The sequence below is a fragment of the Electrophorus electricus genome, chromosome 1 (assembly GCF_013358815.1).
Source record: "Electrophorus electricus isolate fEleEle1 chromosome 1, fEleEle1.pri, whole genome shotgun sequence".
Lineage (NCBI taxonomy): Eukaryota > Metazoa > Chordata > Actinopteri > Gymnotiformes > Gymnotidae > Electrophorus > Electrophorus electricus.
The window spans coordinates 17,353,787-17,373,804 of NC_049535.1; the positions used below are offsets into that span (position 1 = coordinate 17,353,787).

General features: G+C 41.6%; 2 protein-coding genes across 8 annotated transcripts in view; both read right to left on the minus strand.

The window, feature by feature from the left end:
* Positions 1-1,920: 1,920 nt before the first annotated feature.
* znf207b (zinc finger protein 207, b) lies at positions 1,921-7,835 on the minus strand. The gene is made up of 10 exons (XM_027012313.2): positions 7,690-7,835; positions 6,959-7,085; positions 6,715-6,853; positions 6,443-6,628; positions 6,227-6,302; positions 6,026-6,096; positions 5,599-5,741; positions 4,336-4,551; positions 3,940-4,084; positions 1,921-3,573 (listed from the first exon to the last, which is right to left on the minus strand). The coding sequence occupies exons 1-10, from the start codon at positions 7,728-7,730 to the stop codon at positions 3,437-3,439; spliced, it is 1,281 nt and encodes a 426-aa protein (XP_026868114.1). The 5' UTR covers positions 7,731-7,835; the 3' UTR covers positions 1,921-3,436.
* A 2,474-nt stretch (positions 7,836-10,309) lies between these two features.
* The window catches only part of rhbdl3 (rhomboid, veinlet-like 3 (Drosophila)), a 39,200-nt gene continuing 29,491 nt past the window's right edge, over positions 10,310-20,018 (minus strand). For all 7 annotated transcript variants that reach the window (XM_027012317.2, XM_027012314.2, XM_027012316.2 and 4 more), the window contains 3 exons: positions 13,977-14,077; positions 10,849-10,909; positions 10,310-10,638 (listed from right to left, as the gene is read on the minus strand). In XM_027012317.2, coding sequence (XP_026868118.2) covers positions 10,367-10,638; positions 10,849-10,909; positions 13,977-14,077 — 434 coding nt within the window. In that variant the 3' untranslated portion in view covers positions 10,310-10,366. The remainder of the gene's footprint in view (positions 10,639-10,848; positions 10,910-13,976; positions 14,078-20,018) is intronic.

Below are 20,018 nucleotides of genomic sequence, written 5' to 3' on the forward strand. Positions count from 1 at the left end.
ACTTTTTAATAGTGTCCCTTAGGCTGGTACATAAATATATAACATATGCAACATTTTTTTTTAGAATTCAGTAATCACATTTATGAATACACCGAGTTTGAGATTTCTTCTTTAATGCTTTAGGTTGGGATTTGATTAAAGCCGTTTCACCGTGGTTAGACTAACGCTGCGTTCATTCGACAGCAGCACTTAAGCAGACACGCGTCTGCATATCCAGCTCATTTTAATGAATAACCAACGTTTATATTTCTGCAGTTACACAGAGCATCGAAGTGGTTCACTTCTAAGTGATGACTAGCGATGTACATCTTCTCAGAAGTATATCAGATCAAACCACCTTCCCGTAAGAGACAAAACCAGTGCTTTAGTAGTACTTGGGACAGCGGTGCGCTAAGGCCACGTATCACATGGAAAGTCACAGAATTATTTACTTTTCTAGTTAAACAGCTCTGAACCTTAAACATGAGCTGAATCATGGATATCTAGCTGTACTGCATTGGAACACCATGGTGTTTTTTGCTTTTAAAGCCCTCAGACCGAACGGTAAAAAAGTGATCTTGCGCTTCTAAATGTCTTATGTTCATGAATGTCTAAATTCAATTTCCTAAAATGTAAATTGTTTTTGATCATTCTGCACTGAAATATCAAACTAAGATATTTAGATTATAGCACTACTGTAACACTCACTAAAGCAGAATTTTTTAACTGAATGTAGAATTTACATTTTGAATAAATGTAGTGGAATTTGATTTTGCGGGCTGCCTTAAACTACACTTTGGTATTATAAACTTTATTAGTTTTGACGCAAGTTTACTTTGACGCATGTTTACAGATACTGGCACAGAAGAAACGTCTCAGAGACGAAACTGCATCAGAATACGTCAGACTGTGGCTGACAATCTGGTTGGCATCAGATAAAAATGCATGTCAATAAACCAGTTCTAGCCAGATCATTTTTCACAACTTTATCAGTGGGTGCTACTTGATCTTAATTTGATAAAAAAAAAAAAATAAAAAAAAAAAATGCAATTTTTACTTCTAGATCATTTCTGATTAGACATTGTCACAAAGCAGCTTTAAACAAATCCTGGTCCAGACCACTAGAGTATAGTGATCATGAAATCCTTCCTGAGATGGGGAAAATTCCATAACGAACAAAGATTCAAAATGTGAAGCCATCCTACTCCAGACAGGGCAGAGATGAATCTTACATGAGTAGGATTAAACTGAGGAAGCCACATCACCCAGAGAAACAGGCCAGGGACCATTGTCACAACTTATTGTTAGACACATACTTTAGAGATGTGAAATCCTGGCAACATCCAGATATATACAAGGCATTCTCAGAAGACAAAGGCCATTCACAGTCCGAGTTGAAGAATCAACAAGAACTGGATATAGAGCATGACATGGGGCCAGCTTCTCCAGAATTCCCTAGCTTCCCAACCTTTACCTAGTAAAGCATGCAGTACAAAATTGCTGCATTACATGAACAAGACAATCTCTCAAATTTTGTTACACAGTAATAAGAAAACACTGGACAGTTGATAAAGTATTAGAGACCAACAGCAATACCAATACCAGCTGCCTTTGTAGTGTAAAAAAAAAAAAAAAAGTTTTTTTTTTTTCTGTATTACTCTTACATTAAACAGCCAGTGCATATTTTTACCTTTTCCTATTCTGACACATCTAAATTCAACCACAAAGGCCTTGGGAATGACCTGCTGATATGAATTTGATGCACTAGAACAGGAAAAGAAGACTCAACTCCAAGGAAGTGACCATGCTGCTGTTTAAAAAACAGATACACATGTACTGTTAATTTTATGTATGACAAGTAAACAAAGAAAAACATCCATGATTCAAATAACACTGAGCCTAAATGTTTTGCTTGATCAAAAATGGAACTTAAACAGGCACCTCCTTCAAAACCAGTTTATTCAGTATCTTCACACTGATGTGTCATTTACAACACTGAAAACGTACAATGGAAAAAATCTTGCAAAACAAAAGTGTAGGATATTAAACAAAGGAAAATTTTTATTGTCTTTAATATCATATGTCTATATATTGCTTATGAATTAAGGAACTGTGCTATCCCAGATGCATTACCAGAGATAAGAGGACAGGGTAATTCCATTTCACTTCTCGCCAGGCCAACCACACAGTAAAGCATCCAAACAGAAGACCTTACCTGCCCTTCAGGTCTCCCAGGCAATCGAGCCATTTTAAAACCAGCCATCGCCACACATTAAAAACAGGCATGTAGGGCTGGGTGGTAATGCCAACTATTGCCATCCTGATAATGACAATCACCGTATACAACCGCACGCACACGCACGCACAGACACACACACGCACGCGCACGCACCTTTACTAGCTGCAACTGGATTCGTCATATCGGTTATTTACAATAGTGGGAATGAAAATAATCCTTCTTGGTTTTACAGCAATACCTAAATACATAAGCAAATTAACCTCTAATCTGAAGGTCTTAAAATTAGAGGCATAAGGTAAAGATAGCACCTGCCATTACACACTAACAATATGGTCACAATATCACCCAGCCTTACAAGCAAGTCAAAAATAAAACCTTATCTGAAAAATTCTGTGTGCCATGCAACATGAAGGGGATACAGGACAGTGTCTTGGTCATATGCAGTAAGGGGTGGAAACTTACTTTTAATCATTTCACGTCGAGGGACCAACAATGCGTCTGCAGTGGGAGACATACTAACACCAGCAACTGAATAACCGGTCGTATTACTCTTAGAAAATGTTAGTTATTAGTTATGGCTTTACCCAAAGGACCAATCTGCCTGAAGCATCCATGGTTCAGAAGACACGCGCACTCAGAAACCAAAGAAAAACAGAACCTCAAACACAAAATTAAACAAAATTGAGAGGAGAGAAAATGAAGCAGTTTTAAACCCAACCATACATACACCAATTTACTCTTACTGAAACTTAAACCCTGAATTAAAGAGTGATGCACAAAAACACAGAACATCGCACTGGGAAGCCCTCACCAATCAGACGCTGGGGACAAGAAGTACAACAGAACACTGCCGTGCTATGAAGGCTTCACAGATGAACAGAGCGATTGTTATAACTGGGGACTTGCCTGAAAGTAATGGTGGGGACACTGTTATGCCTTTGAAACATTATGAAACTGTTACAACACTGTACTTATACAACCCGAACAAAAGACAAAGAAGGAAAACGAAAAAAGCCACATGTACCAGCCTCAACACCGATACTGATCTGTTATGTCTGAGTGCGTGTCAAGTTGTCCTTTGTGTTATCTTCATCTGGAGATAGACAGCTCAAGGTTTTTTCTCTCTCCTTTCTTTGGGGTAGGGGTGGGGTGTGAATAAAGAGCACGCTACATGAGAAAGAGGGTCACCTCCAAGCATAGCGGGATGTAGGCGCTGGCTCAGTACCGGCTACCCGGAGACATGACAGGCGGCCTCATGCCCATAGGAGGGACGGGGGGGCCTCCTTGGTACGTGGGCACCTGTCCATAAGCAGGCATATAGCCTGGCATTCCCTGAGGAGGTGCCCCATACTGACCTGCAGACCAATAAGAGAGATGCTTAATAGAATCCAGAGCACAAAATATAAAAACTAACAAAAAGGCTACCGGTAGGACGTGGTTATCTTTAGGTAAGATTTGGTTAGGTTTCAGTTCCTTACAGTCTCTGCTAGAATGGAAACAGTTGTGAAAATTTGCATAAGCAAGTTGAGTATTTGTAAGACAAAGGCACAGTTACGTATCTCCACTCATGATAAAACAAAATGACTAACAACTGGAAAAGAAAAGAGTAATCATGCATGTGGAGATTAGAAAACATTTACTCTTGTCTAAAGGGATGGAGCATACACACCATCAGGACGCAACAAAAAAAGACAAGAGCTCATTTCTCTATTTGGACTCACCGTGCATTGGGTGTCTAATGGCAGGCTGCTGTGGGGGCAGTGCCCCTACTGCTGCACTAGAGGGCGTTGCTGCAGCCACAGCAGCAGGCTGTCCAGACCTAGGAATCAGCCTCTGATATCTAGGCAGCTGAGCTCGCCTCTCCTCCTTCACAGACGGCAAACAAACAAACAAACCAACCACCACAATCAGACATCTCCAGACAGGAGCACACCCTTCAACTTCAAGTCTTTAAAATTCTTACTAAAAAACAAACAAACAAAAACATTTATTCAAATTCATATGCATTATTGCTCTGAAATTTACACCAAAAACTGACTGCCAAAAACACAGCTCATCAGTAATCATTACTTACTGTCAAATAGGAGGATAATGACAGAAGCCCCTCGAGCACTTACCAGCGAGACATCCTCATCAGGGTGGATCAACTTACTGGTAGCACTGCCGGTGGCGAGGGCAGCTGGCTTGCTGGCGACTGTGGCAGGGGGCTTGGCCACAGTGCTACTAGCAGGGCCAGAGGGGGAGGAGGAGGCCGAAGGCTGTGTGTAGGCTGGGAACGTTGGCTTGGGTGTCTCAGAGCTGGTGGAGGGAGGCCCTGACACCGTCTGCTGAGCCTGGAGCGACACACACACAAACACACAAACCTTGGCATATACCAATCAAATTTATGCTGATTTTAATTCTTTTTTGTAAACAGTCAATCTGTCCAATGGTGGAGTTTTTTTTTATGAGCTAAATGAACATGTGAAAATGCTAACACTGCTGTAATGTTAGCAGGTTGTGGATACGTAATGATGCTGGATTGAATTTAGGTAGCGTCACATTGGAAAAGAAATGTCATGCTCAGTCTATATAATCGGAATATGCGAGGCACTGGACAACAGCCTCACCCATCATAGCCTATAACCAAACATGGCTAGTCATCGAACACGAATTCCATCACCTTCTATTAGCTTTTGTGTTTGAACCCACCTGCAGTTTGCTGAAATGAAAAAGTTGTTAGCAGCGGTTTTGAGGCAAAGCTTTTAGCTATTTTCACTGAATTTCCTGTCTGTGATGTCATCTGCGGTGATGAATTTTCAAAATGACATATCAAATTAGTCATACTGAAAGTCTTCGGTGTGGCTTCTCTTCAGATGACATTACAGATTGGGCGTTTCTGACATCGTACACAAATGTCCAAGAATATTTCTTAATGGCCGACATTTTATTATTGGTGTAGCATTCCTATGCAGTGTGACCTAGCTTTAACCTGGCTTGTGTTAGTTCTCATGAAATCAACACAGATCACCCAAAAATGTAATAAAATGACCAACTGCTGACCACATGTTTGGATAGCCAATACTGATCTGGCACCCCTAATTAATGCTTAAATATCAAGTTTTTCCCATTTAACCAATGTGAAAAAAAACTATGCAGTAAACTTGATGGTTGCAAGACTGTAACCATAAATATGCACTAGTCAATAAAAGAAAAACCCACACCAAAAGAAAGCCAACAAAAAAACACCATCTTTGTGCAGACAGTCATGGCCCAAGTTCTGAACGGAATGTTCATGAAGTACAGGTCAAACCCACAGACCTGTACCACTGACCCATGGTACAGATCATGCGGTGATGCCTGAATGGAGCAGGAGGCATGTGGACTAGCGTTTACTGTACCTGTACAGCACTGGGGAAGAGGGGTTTGGTAGCGGTGGACTGGGCTGCGGGCCCAGCTGGTCTAGCTGGCACTACTGGAACAGCAACTGGTGCTGGCTGGGCTACGGGGGGCATCCCAGGCCTGGCCACATGAGGAGGCATACCTACACACAAACACACACCTGTTATACCATATCCTCTGCCCCTTCCCTAGTCAGCTACAACACAGAACATCTTAATGATTACGGTAATGATGAAACTAATTGCTAAAGGCGAATAGTGTGTGGAAGCAGGGAGAGCAGGGGTTCCTCATGACAGCGCATGAGGACTGCTGAACTAGGTGGGTTAGACCTTCCACATGAGATGATTTACATATTTTACCATAAAGGAGAACTAAAGATGCAAGATAATTTAGAAACACAACGAATCCCAAATTAAAAGCTCTTACCTGGGGGGATGCCTGGCATCATGGCTGGCATTGCATGCCCTGGGGCCAACATTCCACCCATTGGCATCATGCTAGCAAATGTACACACACCCACAATCAATCAATAGCATGGGACAATCCATTTAATGGTATGACCATTCAAATTTGCAAAGAGAAAAGAGTTAATACTAACTACACTAAAAATACAAATATGTCCATTACCCTGGTGGCATGCCTGGCATCATTGGTGGCATTCCAGCCATCATTGGTGGGACACCTGGCATCATATGGGGCATACCTAAACACATGCAGACACCACCAATTGATATGCAGGCCTCCAAAAATGAGCTTTCATAGATTTGTAGCACACAATGTCTCAAACACAAACAAACAAAAAAATCCAAGGGCATACATATTTGCCTCGCAGAGTATACTTGCCTGAGTAGTTGGCAGGGGCCATGCCAGGTGCTCCATGGCTGTGGGGCACTCCTGGCTGGGCCATAGTGGGCATGTAAGCGGCATGAGGCTGAGCTGCAGCCTGCTGGAATGGCGACGGACCAGGTTCATCTTCATCATCATCATCATCATCCGAGTCCTCCTGGTTCTGCTTTTTCTTTTGGCTTTCTGCTCCCAATCAACAAACCAACGATTTACAAACCAACAACCAAGTGATGCAACTGGACTGAGAGGAACCTGTACCGATTTCATACCCTGAGACTTCTGTTCAAGCAATCGTCTGCGCTCTTGCATATCTTTTTCTGGAATTCCCTCCATGCCATAGATTTCCAACTCTATGTCGGTTCTGCCCGGTATTGCGTTTGGAACCCCATCTATTGTTTCTTTGTGCACCTGGAATGAAGTAAACCTTGTAACACTTCAAAAAGTCCCGACAATCAAAAAAAAAAAGACCACACATTTTTGTATTATTATAGTGCATTATAGTGTGAAACTTACCTGCATACAATGTATAGCTAAACCAGGTCCCGTGTACAGCTTTTTGTGACATATGTGACATTTGAAATGTTTTGCTTTCTGATGTTGGATAAGAATCTTCTCATCGTCGAAGTCTCTATTACAATACCTTGTGTACAGTTAAGGTGTGAAGGTGTTAGAGACTGAGCTAATAGTTGCGTTTCCTAACTAGCCGGCCCACAGAACTGAAACAACGTTCAGCCTGAATTCAACCGGAATCAGTAATAAGAAATGAGCTGGACAGCTTAAATTTTTAAAGGTAAAAAACAAAGAGGGGTACCGCTAACTTCGGCGTAAAGTTCGCTAGCTAGCCGGTTTACAGGTGTTAACGGGATGTTTTTATTATTTAATTCTAAGTACACTTCAACTGGAGTAAAACGCGACACAATGCAAGCTAACTTTCCATTAGCATTGCTGGCTAAGTGAATACTACCCTAACCAACATTATGCGGCGCGTCTAGAACATTTTAAACACCATTCATTGTGAAATTAAACCGCGAACAACTGTTACACACAAGTACAGTAGCGTCAATTACCCACAACAAGCGAATAAACATCCCGTGTTTTGATTATTAGCCAGCTAGCACAGAACAGCTAACCGAAAGTGAGTCAACAAGGAAGCTAGCCTAGCTAGCTAGCTAGCTAGCTAGAACTGGGGAGAATAATTAACAACATATGAAGGTTTGGCGCGTATTGACTTCCATAAAGGATACCAGCACCAAGGCTTCATCTGCTTCTTTTTCTTTCGTCCCATTTTCTGTCTCAAAGCGTCCGAAGTGTCGTCAGAAGCCACAAGCGAGGTAGGTCCTCTCCCGCTGAAAATGGCGCGAGCACGGGCGCCGTACCCACAATGCCGTACTTTAGACAGCGGCGCGCGCGTGCCCAGTGCACCTCCTCCGTCAGTAACCGGGACTTCCGTTCCGATTAGGTCGTGTTTCCGTCCGTTACAGTTCCATTTTTTACATTTAATTTAATTTAACAGTGTAAAGTAGGGGGATTTTACATGTTTGAAAGCCTAAAGAGAAATGGCTTAGACCAAGAGTACAATATAAGAGCCACCTAAAATGACCTTTTAGCAAATAACAAATTTGCAGATTGTTGCATATTTAATAAAACAGTCTAAAATATTTTATAAATAGACAATCACCTAATATGTGGTTTATTGCCATAAAAGCTCAGGCTAGAATTCTACAGGCTTATAGAAGCATAATGTGGGCACAGTTATCAGTTTATTCATCTTTTATAAAAATAGAAATAGAGAAATCTGAACCTTTGTTTTGTTGTGAGTTCCCAAAGGGTCGGGGTCGGTCTCTCTCTCTCTCTCTCTCTCTCTCTCTCTCTCTCTCTCTCTCTCTCTCTCTCTCTCTCTCTCTCTCTCACGCACACACACACACACACACACACACACACACACACACACACACACACACACACACACACACACACACACACACACACACACACAACATTATCAGTTACTGACAAGGTTCACAAAGAAAGCCAAGAGTTTCCCATCATAAAACTGTTTAATGAAGTCCATATTTACATATCAAATCTACAAAATATGCACATGTTAAAATATTCTGAGTGAGCAACTTCTCAGCCCTTGGTGCATAGCCTAGGATCCATTGCCAAGGGATAGAGTAACCATGTTACCACAATGCTGAACACTGACGCAGTAAACGTGTTTTTCAAAAATAGCTTCAACACTTGCAATTAAAATATTCCATTTCTCTTCTGCGCACAGACAACAGTGTAACATGAGGCTGAAGCACTCGATATTTGAGTGTTTTTACACTGAGGTTATCTGAGGTTTGGTTTTCTTGTTTTCTAGAAACTGCAGCCATATATACTATAGTTTGTCAAAGTCCCTTCTACACCATATGTCATGCCTTTATAACACCTGTTCCTGGGTCAGTTTTGTTTCGCCACTCTGGTTGTGCATAGACCTAAAGGAGCTTATCTCAAACTAGTCACCAAAAGGCAAGGAGACTTGACACCCAGTTCAAATGTACACTAGCACCATCTATGCAGAACACAGAGACAAACACACACTTCATTAGTACACGACTTCACACATCACCAGTTAACTGAATATCTCTGACACAGTCACAGTCTGTCTGACAATTACAGCTATAAACAGGTATATATCATATGCAGTAATACATTTATACTGGCTTACACTGTGTGTGGATCTACAGAGCACTTTTATGTTGTAAATGTTCAGGAAAGCCTGTGAGTTACACTCACTGCTGGTACAGAGCCTTAATACAGTTACGGCTGAACAAATCTAGTTTTAAATAAATGGTGCAACTTAAAGATCTCTTTTTGTTAGGACAAGGACTAAACTGTGGGTTAATGTGGAATAACGGCATGGGTTCTGAGTAGCTGTACTTTTTTTGTGCGATTGTTATTTGCTAAACTTGGCAAATTTTTGGCAATGTTAACAAAAGAAAACACCAGAGGTAAATAGCACTTCTATTCATGTTGTTTTATGCCACTTACAAAAATATAATGTTCACTATAAAGTCAAGCTCATGAAATACTGACCTTTTGCACTCACCTGCTAATACAAATTCACAAATCTTTATAAATATTTGTAGCTGGCCCCAGGAAATAAGGAATACTTTGTGCACTGCAGTGAGTTTAAAGACAAGAACATGCTCACTGTCTGATCTCAGACCAGTTCTGCATGACCGCCAATACATAAAGGTAGGATTTAAACACAGGGCACTGGTCCAAGACCAGTCTGAAAGGGTGTCTAGCTGTAGAGATCGCTGACATCTATAAAGCCGATTTTCACAGCCAATAGCAGTGATGCTTCAGTTGTCTTTAGAATGACTGATGGAATTTTTCCTGTTTGAAAAGAGCAGTTAAGTCAAAGATGCTAATAGTAAAGATTAGTGAAAGTATATAGTCATCAGCTGGCAAAGTGTCATACAAATGACATCTTGTTAACTAATGGCTACCAGCTTCCATTTATTGTTAATCTTGTTAAAGGACTGTTCATTTATGATTTATAGATGAGACCTTTTTTGGCTTTTTTTTTTCAATTTCAGTGGAATTTCAATTGTGTTTTATTGTATTTTTTCTTTTCTTAATTTGTTCTCAACATCAATGCAATTTAGGCACTAACACAGACATTGCCAGAGACAGGAGGAGTGAGGTATTTAGCATTTGGTTCTCAAACCATCACCAACCACAAAGGCTGCTTATGTAGCAACCTACACACACACACACACACACACACACACACACATACACACACACACACACACACACACACACACACACCCACACCTACACACACACACACACACACACACACACACACACACACACACACACATACGTACACACACCGCAACAGCCAGTCTCCCTCTTTCTGTCTCATGGCGCTGGAGGTAGCTTGATGTCCAGTAGACTGTAAGCAAAGATGTTCCAGAAGATTCCGCACAAGACAAAGAGGGCGTAGACGGAGAAGAAGATCCAGAATAGAGACTGCTCGTGCAGGCGCTGCTCATAGTTCTGGAGCACCACCACGCCCAGGGTCAGGCCCACCGCCACGCCCCCTAGATGGGCCACGAAGCTGGGGTTGGGACAGGGGGGGAAGGCTGGCGGGTAAAACCGCAGCCACACTGCACGACCAAATTCCACACTCACTACGGAGGAGGAGAGAGGGAGAAACAGAGGGAGAAAGAGAGGACAGAGAGCGAGGGAGGCGATGAAAAACGCGAGAGATTATTATAGACCAGAAGTGTTAAGATTTCATGAGTTTACAGGAATAAGTTCATGCAATTTTACTGCGTTTAAATTTTGAGCTTCAGAATGATATTCCCCACAGGTAGGTGGGAAAAAAAAAGTAGGCTTACTGCAGACCAGAGCCATGGCCATGCGGAAGAGCTTAAACTGGCATTTCATCCCAGACCAGTTCTGCAATCAGTTAGAGAGAGAGAGAGAGAGAGAGAGAGAGAGAGAGAGGGGAGAGAGAGAGAGAGAGAGAGAGAGAGAGAGAGGGGAGAGAGGGGAGAGAGGAAAAGAGAGGAGTGGAGAGGATGGGAGAGCATTGTGTCAGCACACTGTATAGGACGATTTCTGCATTGTGTGTAATAACTGGTGGTGTTCTCTTAAAAGTGGCAGAGATCTACACCACATTAGTCAGTCACTTCACAGAGTAGTAATAGCTGCAGATCTTCAAATCTTAACTGATCCTGGAGCAGTCTGAGAAGACGGGGCTTTTAAAATCTCATTCAAAGTTTGAATCCATAATGTCGGCTCACCCTGCTGATTCCCGGCAAATTTTGGAGGACTGTACGTAACCCAATCACATAGCGCTGCTGACACACTAGAAGTGTAAATGGAAACTGCTGAGCAGGGAGTTGGGGCAGGATCCCCTGGCTAGCCAGACCAAGCCAGGTAGATAGCTTTCTCGGAACAAGCATATTAATATTTGATGACCGTCAGGGAGCTATTACACGACCACTCCTGCTTATGGGTGCCAGTCAAGATCAGAGTCCAAGGGCACAGAGGAAAAGACCTCTGTCAGGTGAGCAGGGGCAGGAGAGGAGGAACACGTGAAGAACAGGACTGGTTGAAAGGTGATCCGCACCACAGACGCAGCTGGGCTGCTAACGCCTATCACAGGCACCTGCCATTTAGCTGGGGGTTGTGTGAAATTAAAAAGAGACCTCACTGCCAGATATAAGTACTCAAACACATGTGTACAAACACACTCATCCACAATAAAGTGTATGTCTTTTCCTCTATGTCTGTATATAGCCAGAGAAGGTGAGTAACTGCAGTATACTGTAGAAAATATTCAAATATCATAGTGAAGTACACAAGGTTTCCAAAGAAACAGGACAGAGGTCCTTCATCACCTGTGTAAGCAAGCACTTCACTACTTGGTAACCTTGTGTACTATATATATATATATATATATATATATATATATATATATATATATTCATGTAGCGGTAGTAAAAAAGTATCTTTACTCCAGGATTTCTCTGCAGGAGTACTAAAATTGTGGTCTTTGCAAACTCCTTCGTGGCATTTAGGAACGGTTAGATACACATTTGAAGCACTCCCTTTGGTTCGCCTTCCTCCAAATTCCACCCAGCAATGGAGTATGAATATACATGGACTATGTCACGGAGCGCCAGGCACCCAGGCATGCCCACTGCCACACGCGCACACACACACACACACACACACACACACACACACACACACACACACACACACACACACACACACACACACACACACACACACACTCCGCACCTGCCACCTTCCCAATCCACTGATTCCTTGTTAGCTTTTTTGTTTCTCCCTCTTATTTAAGCCTGAATGCTCGCCAGTGCTGCACCTTGAATATTCATGTTGAAATACCATCATCCATTATAAACCTACAGACTCTCATTATTATTTACAATACAACTCTTCACATCCCAGTGCCCATAAAAATGCCTTTACTCACAGCTACTAAGACTTAAGCGCGCTTGCCATGAGAATGAAGAATTACCCCAGAAAACTATGGAAATGTGTGACTATTTTAAAAACTGTGGATTTTGTAAGGAAGTTATAGATGAGTGGTATTCAAATTTGGACCTCGAATCCAAATTTAGTCCTGGATTTTGTGATCACTTCTAGTTGATTAAATGATTAATGTACCTTGTTGGACATTTTGTCATCACACCTGACTTCTGGGTCAGGGAGGGTGGAAGGTCTGTAGGACCTGGACATTGATGACTGTTATTTGAATGCATTAATCGTAGGTGATGCCTTTGCTCATGTTTTAAGTGCTGAGAGAACCAATGCCCTGACCTATAAACAATCTACTTCTAAGAAAACAAGAATCACTTTAGTGTTCAATTATCAGCCTACACATAAAACAGTGGCTAACACTATACTTGAACACATCAAAAATCTCCAGGATGATACAGAGACCACATCTTTCCTAAGGATCCTCAATAATCTCTAACAGACAAGACAAAAGCATCAAAGTCAAGCTTGTCAACAGTGAGATAAATGATAAATCCAATAATAACTGTGGTAATGTATCTTGAAACTGCCCTTGATGTGCTACATGTAAATGTATTAATGCTAAAATAACCAGATTAATGGTTATTTTAGATTAAAGGATTAATGGTGTTGTCTATTGTGTCTCTTACAAGAGATGTAAAAAAGTGTACATGGGAGAAATCAAGAGAAAGCTTGCTGATTGTTTTGTTGAACACTTTCAGACCATTGGAATGAAGGATTTGTCATTTCCAGTGACAATGTAATACTAATGGACACTACACTAATGATGTATGTTTGCATTGCCAGATGTTGCTACGGCAACAATGAATTTAGAAAAGTTAAAGTTAAAGAAAGTTAAAGAAAAACAAATACCCTCAGAACTTTCGAAGCCCATTAAATGAATGTTTTAAAGACATTCTGTTTTGAACATAAACTGGTTTCACCTCCTAGAACTCCTGGAAAGGAGAGTCTTCTCTCCCCCTTTTGTCTGATAGATGTTTACGTTGGACAGAGGGCTGTGGGCCATTGACTGTCCGGTGCTGTACGTTACTATTCATGCAGGAAACGAAGTCAGCACTGTAGAAAACGAGTGTTTGGTCACTGAGTGGTCAGTCCTCAGGATCCAGCACTACCTTCTGTGATGCTCTCACTCTCTGTTCCGACTATACCCCTTTCCAGTGGCTCCAACACATGAAGAATGCCAATCTTGCCAGAGCAATATAGAAGTGTGCACGTTTATGAATAACAAGCTTGTTTGCCCAAGAATTCTGCCTTCTAAACTTTTTCCCTTTTAGATTAGTAGTTCATATCAATTCACCATTATTTCTTGAGCCAACGTGCACTTATAATGTCAACATGCAAACACAAATATGGATCAGTGCTTCCTAATCCCCTGTAAGGTCTGACCCTGTGTACTTGGTGCTGCACTGACTACCAACTTAGGATTGTGTACACCTGCAGTGAGTTGAGTTACCATGACGACGTTGGCCAGGTGGGCAGAGACCAGAGCGTAGACCCCTCCCGATGAGCCGATGACAGGTGCCGTCATGTCTGCCACGGACACAGCCAGGGAACCTGGAGAGAATGAGTCCAGCTGTCAGGAGCATCAGTGCAGTCAGAGCAGTCCTACCATATCTTGTTCTGTTCCATCCGTCAACACCACCGCATCAGGTGCTCATGACCCGGGGCCGGCAGCGACACTGACCTAAATATTGCGAACAGAACAAACCAAATAGAATCATCGTCATGGTGACATAACTGCTAATTATGATCCTACATCATAACATCCTACAATCCATCTGCCTAAAATGAGCCATGCTGTGTGTGTGTGTATGGGTGTGAATGTGTGTGTGTGTGTATGAGTGTATGGGTGTGTGTGTGTGTGTGTGTATGAGTGTATGGGTGTGTGTGTGTGTGTGTGTGTATGAGTGTATGGGGGTGTGTGTGTGTGTCTATCCACAGTAATATGAAAGAAAACATGAATATTTTGACACTTGTTATGAGTTCTGTGAGGAAAATTTTAATTTTTTTATGTTTTATTTGAAAAACACAGACTAAAAGAGCATAAAGAGGTCATAAGGTCTCTTTCACTTCTTGTTCATGACTACGAGCACCTATCTGCTCTGGATGACAGTTACCCCACCAGGCGACCCCTGCTTGCACAGTAGCTGTGATTGATGTGGTAAGCCACTTCTATTCTTCTGAAAATTCCTCGCTGAGCTTGTGAGGTGTGTCAACCCAGATTCCACTCTGAGACTGTTGCGCTCCACATTAGCTCATGTTTGTGCTGTAATGCAGCAAAGCAGCTGACAATACTGACCCACTAAGGCATACTGTATTGCAATAGCAGCTGTTTACCACATCGAGTCTGGTCAAAGGCTCATGCAGACAGTGCAGGAGCACCCAGTGCAGTGAAACAGTGGATTTATCACACTTCTATGGCTCACTCACAGATGGGAGGTGTTGATGTCATTTGATCATTAAAAAAATCCTGCAAAACTACCAAAGCTTGAGGTGATACATTTTAGGCTGGTTCAGAGGCTTAGCAACTTTACTCATGCACAAACAGGGACGCCTGCAGAGACTACAACAGGCGTTGTTTCACACGAAGATGAAAGAAGACTCACTTCCTGTAATTACTGTACTGTAGTCTCCACAAACGCAAAATTATATGATTTATTCACACACCCACACCCACATACACAAAACACAGAAATGCCTGCACTCACAATTGTGTGGATACACAGACCTACACACAGACATACACATAGCTGCCTGGCTCCACACATAACCCCAGTTAAATCTCCAAGGTGTAATAACACTGGCTGAAACGTTGCTTGAAGAAATAACCGTCATCACAATAGGCTGCACTACTTTTCTCATCAACATTACCCTAGCTGTGGCCACAACTATCCAAGGTAATAATGCGCTCCCTGTGTTTACACACCCAGTCTGAGCCTGGGATTGTTTACCGCTAACAATGGTGAAGGAGGGCTTTTTGTGGAGAGAATTTTTTGTGTGTTTTTTTAATGCTTGGTGCTACAATTCCCAAAGTGGATTAGAATGTTACAGAGAAAGTTTGGAATTGACATGATATTGAAAGGATGAACTATTTATGTAAGCAAATAAAAACAAAGAAACAAACAAAAAATAAATGCCTACATTGCGATGCTCAGTCATGGAAATTTGTATTAAATTTGTCCATAAAATCTGTGGTGTGCATATGAACATGTGTGTGTGTGTGTGTGCGCGTGTGTGTGTGTGTGTCACATATGGGAGAACAGAGAAAGTGCTAATCTATTAATGTGTGTGTGTGTGCGTGTGTGTGTGCGTGCGTGTGTGCGTGTGTATGTGTGGGTGTGTGGGTGTGTATGTGCAGGTGTGCGTGTGTATGTGTGGGTGTGGGTGTGTATGTGCAGGTGTGCGTGTGTGTGCTTGTGTGTATATGTGTGTGTGTGTGTGTGTGTGTGTGTGTGTGTGTCACATATGGGAGAACAGAGAAAGTGCTAATCTATTAATGTGTGTGTGTGTGTGTGTGTGTGGGTGTATGTGTGGGTGTGTGCGTGTGTATGTGCGGGTGTGTGTGCGTGTATGTGCAGGTGTGTGTGTGTGCTTGTGTGTATAGGTGTGTGTGTGTCACATATGGGAGAACAGAGAAAGTGCTAATCTATTAATGTGTGTGTATATGTGTGTGTGCTTGTGTGTGTGTGTATGTGTGTGTGTGTGTCTGTGTGTGTGTGCGGGTGTATGTGTGGGTGTGTGCGTGTGTATGTGTGGGTGTGTGCGTGCATGTGCAGGTGTGTGTGTGTCTGTGTGTATGTGTGTGTGTATGTGTGTGTGTGTGTGTGTGTGTGTGTGTGTGTGTGTGTGTGTGTGTCACATATGGGAGAACAGAGAAAGTGCTAATCTATTAATGTGTGTGTGTGTGTGTGTGTCACATATGGGAGAACAGAGAAAGTGCTAATCTATTAATGTGTGTGTATATGTATGTGTGCTTGTGTGTGTGTGTGTGTGTGTGTGTGTGGATGTGTGTGTGTGTGGATGTGTGTGTGTGTGTCACATATGGGAGAACAGAGAAAGTGCTAATCTATTAATGTGTGTGTGTGTGTGTGTGTGTGTGTGGATGTGTGGATGTGCAGGTGTGTGTGTATGTGTGTGTGTGTGTGTGTGTGTGTCACATATTACAAAGTGCTAATCTATTAATATTTTTTCTCCCACCAGAGCAGAGAGGTTGGGCTTGGAGTTTCAGCACTTCCAAAATATTGCTCTGCACCCATTTTAAAATCAGTGTGAGTATTTTTCTACAAACAGCATCGATAAAATCAAAGAAGTCAAACAAGGAAAAAACCCACATGACCTGACTCACAATTACTTACATAAATCTCACCAACTTCTCAGTAGAGCTGGCGATAACACAACCAACATCTAAACTGTACTACACATACATAGACACACACAATCATGCTCACTCATGTATACACACACACTGACAGGTGCCGATGTACAGAGTTATTATAGATAGTACAACTTTTAAAGAAATTAACATGTGAATAAAAAGGAAATTGCATCTGAACTGAAATATAAATAAAGCTTTTATCTGGAGTAAAAATATTTTAGCTATAATACATAACTAGATAATGATGAATGAACAAGTGTTGCATTGAGAACAATAGTTCATGGCCATAAAAATACCTGTATATTCACATCATTGCCTATAAAAATGAAAAAAATCACAAATTCTAAAACAGATCTCTTCGAAAATCAATATACTAAACTACATTTCACTTGGAAATTGAAAAAAGATATAGAAACTACATTAAGATCTATAATAACCTTCACATACATAAGTAGGTCAATTTTCCATTAACACAAACTCTCCGATCACACACACACACACACACACACACACACACACACACACAAAAAAGGATTTATGAAGTCAAAGACCACTAAAGCTAGGCCTTGATGTTTTAACCGGTCTCTCTCCCTGACACACAGAGCACACACAAAACAGAGAGAGAGAGAGAGAGAGAGAGAGAGAGAGAGAGAGAGAGCGAGAGAGAGAGAGAGAGAGAGAGAGAGAGAGAGAGAAAACAGTCTTTCCCCTAAACAAAGTTATTTGGATTATACATATATGCAACAGGTGAGTACAGGGTAGCTCTTTTGTGTGTAAGTGTGGGGTTTATGTTTGTGTGTGTTTATACATGTAGCCATGTATATTAAGGTACACATCTTAATATACATGGCTATTTGTCTAAACACACACACACACCCACACCCATATTAGCTAGTCTAAAAAGTCTTCATGGAGATTCACAAACTAAATTCAGCAGGATGCTTTACAGTCTTCTGAAAAACAACTCCAATGACTTCCAGTAACTTGTAAAGAGAGAGAGAGAGCAAGAGAGTGAGAGAGAGAGAGAGAGAGAGAGAGAGATAGAGAGCGAGAGAGAGAAAGAGATAGAGAGAGAGACAGATAAAGAGACACAGAGAGAGAGAGAGAGAGAGAGAGAGAGAGAGAGAGAGAGAGAGAGAAAGGGATAGAGAGAGAGAGAAATTTCTACTTCTACTTCTAAATTTCTACTTTCACTTCTAAATTTCTACTTCTACTTCTATTTCAATTTCCCAAAGTCATGTTTTCAGCAGTTTTGTTTGAGCTGCTTACTGGAGCAGTTGTGTGTGTGTAATGTTGTATATGAGTGCTTTTGTGTATATCTGCGTGTGTTTTTGCCTGTTTATTGTTGTGTGTGCGCTTGTTATGAATGCATACGTTTGTGTATTTTGTGTGCGTGCGTGCGTGTGTGTGTGTGAGAGAGAGATTGCGTTTGTGCTGCAAAAATAAGCCAGGATTATGGAAAAACTCACACCACACATGAGAGCTGCAACTTCCCTCAGGACGCTGACTTGGTCTCTCTCTCTCTCTCTCTGTCTCTCTCACACACACACACACAGCTAATGTCATCAGGAGGAATAAAATGACATTTCCACACCAGCCTCTGTTCCTGCTGATGGTGAATGCAGGCTGTCATCCATAACCTCCACCCCCTCGCTGCTTTCTCTCCCTCTCACCGTATTCTCTCAGTGAGAGCTAAAGAATATATCTGACTGTTCTCCTGATCGCACACCTAACCACATCAAAACAGATCAATATTTATTCCACTTCAGCCTAGTCCACTGTCCCCGATCAATCCAAATCAAACCACGACAACCCCGTCCCAGTATGTCGCAGTACTTAAGCAGCATGTTTAAACTGCATCTTGGCCTGAGGTTTATATCTAGCACATGTGTGACATGCGCATGTCCACTAACTGGCATCTACAGGCCACCAGGACACTACTCAGAATTTATTAAGGAATTTGCAGATTTCCTTTCTAATCTAGTCCCTATATTAGTAAGAGCCATTATTGTTAGCGATTTCAACATTCACTTTGTTAGTGCCCAAGACCCTCTGAGATCGGCCTTTAGTTCTATATTAGAATCCGTTGGTTTCACCCAATATATAAGAGAACCCACACACTCTAGTGGACATACACTCGACTTAGTACTGACATACGGTGTAGACATAAAGAACGTAGTTATACTACCCCAGTCTGATGCCATCTCAGACCATTCCCTCATTTCATCAGAACTACATATGAGCCACTATATAGTAACCTCACTACCACACTAGACACACGATCACGTCAGCCACTGCATCTAGATTTATTGGGGATCTCCCAGACTTATCATTTGCGACTAGGATGCCCTCAAACCCCACGGAATTTCATCAAATGACTGAATGCTTAGAATCAGTCGTGTGGTGCACACTCGATGTTGCTCCACTTAAGAATAAAAAAATTATGGACAAAACATTAGTACCTTGGTATAACGATCACATTTACAACTTAAAACAGAATACTCGAAAAATAAAACGTAAATGGCACCACACTAAACTTGTCGTCCAGCTTACATGGAAGGAGAGACTTCTCAAGTATAGTAAAGCACATAATACCGCTCAAACATCTTATCTCTCGATCCTAATAAAAAATAACAAAAAGAATCCAAACTTTTTTAAAAGTATAATTGCACATCTAATTAGGAATAAAACTGACACTAATGCACAGATTACAACATCACACAGTAGTAATGAGCGCATGAACTTCTTTAATGAGAAAATGAAGCACATTAGAGATAACATTGAGAGTATTAACGTGACATCAGGCAGCTACTTAGAGATCAGAACAACCAAGCCAAAAATGACTCTAAAATCCTTTACACCTATCCAAGAGCCAGAACTTACATCTCTGATCTACATCAAAATCCTCCACTTGCTTACTAGAGTCACTGCTCACACACTTTCTTAAGGAAATCCTACCTGAAGTAATTGAACCTTTACTAAATTTAATAAACTCTTCCATGAACCTTGGCTATGTTCATATATCATTCAAATTGGCTGTAATGAACAAATCTAACCTCCGCCCATCAGCTGTCAAACTACAGGCTGAGCTAAAACCTTCCATTTATTTCCAAGCTCCTA

Bases quoted from the DNA above. Each gene is read 5' to 3' on its own strand.
- znf207b (XM_027012313.2), bottom strand. From the start codon at position 7,730: ATGGGACGAAAGAAAAAGAAGCAGATGAAGCCTTGGTGCTG. The intron at 6,097-6,226 runs GTAATGGACATA...TACATTTGCTAG, and splicing joins ATGCCAGGCATGCCACCAGG to CATGATGCCAATGGGTGGAA. The intron at 4,085-4,335 runs GTAAGTGCTCGA...CCGTCTGTGAAG, and splicing joins CTGATGAGGATGTCTCGCTG to GAGGAGAGGCGAGCTCAGCT.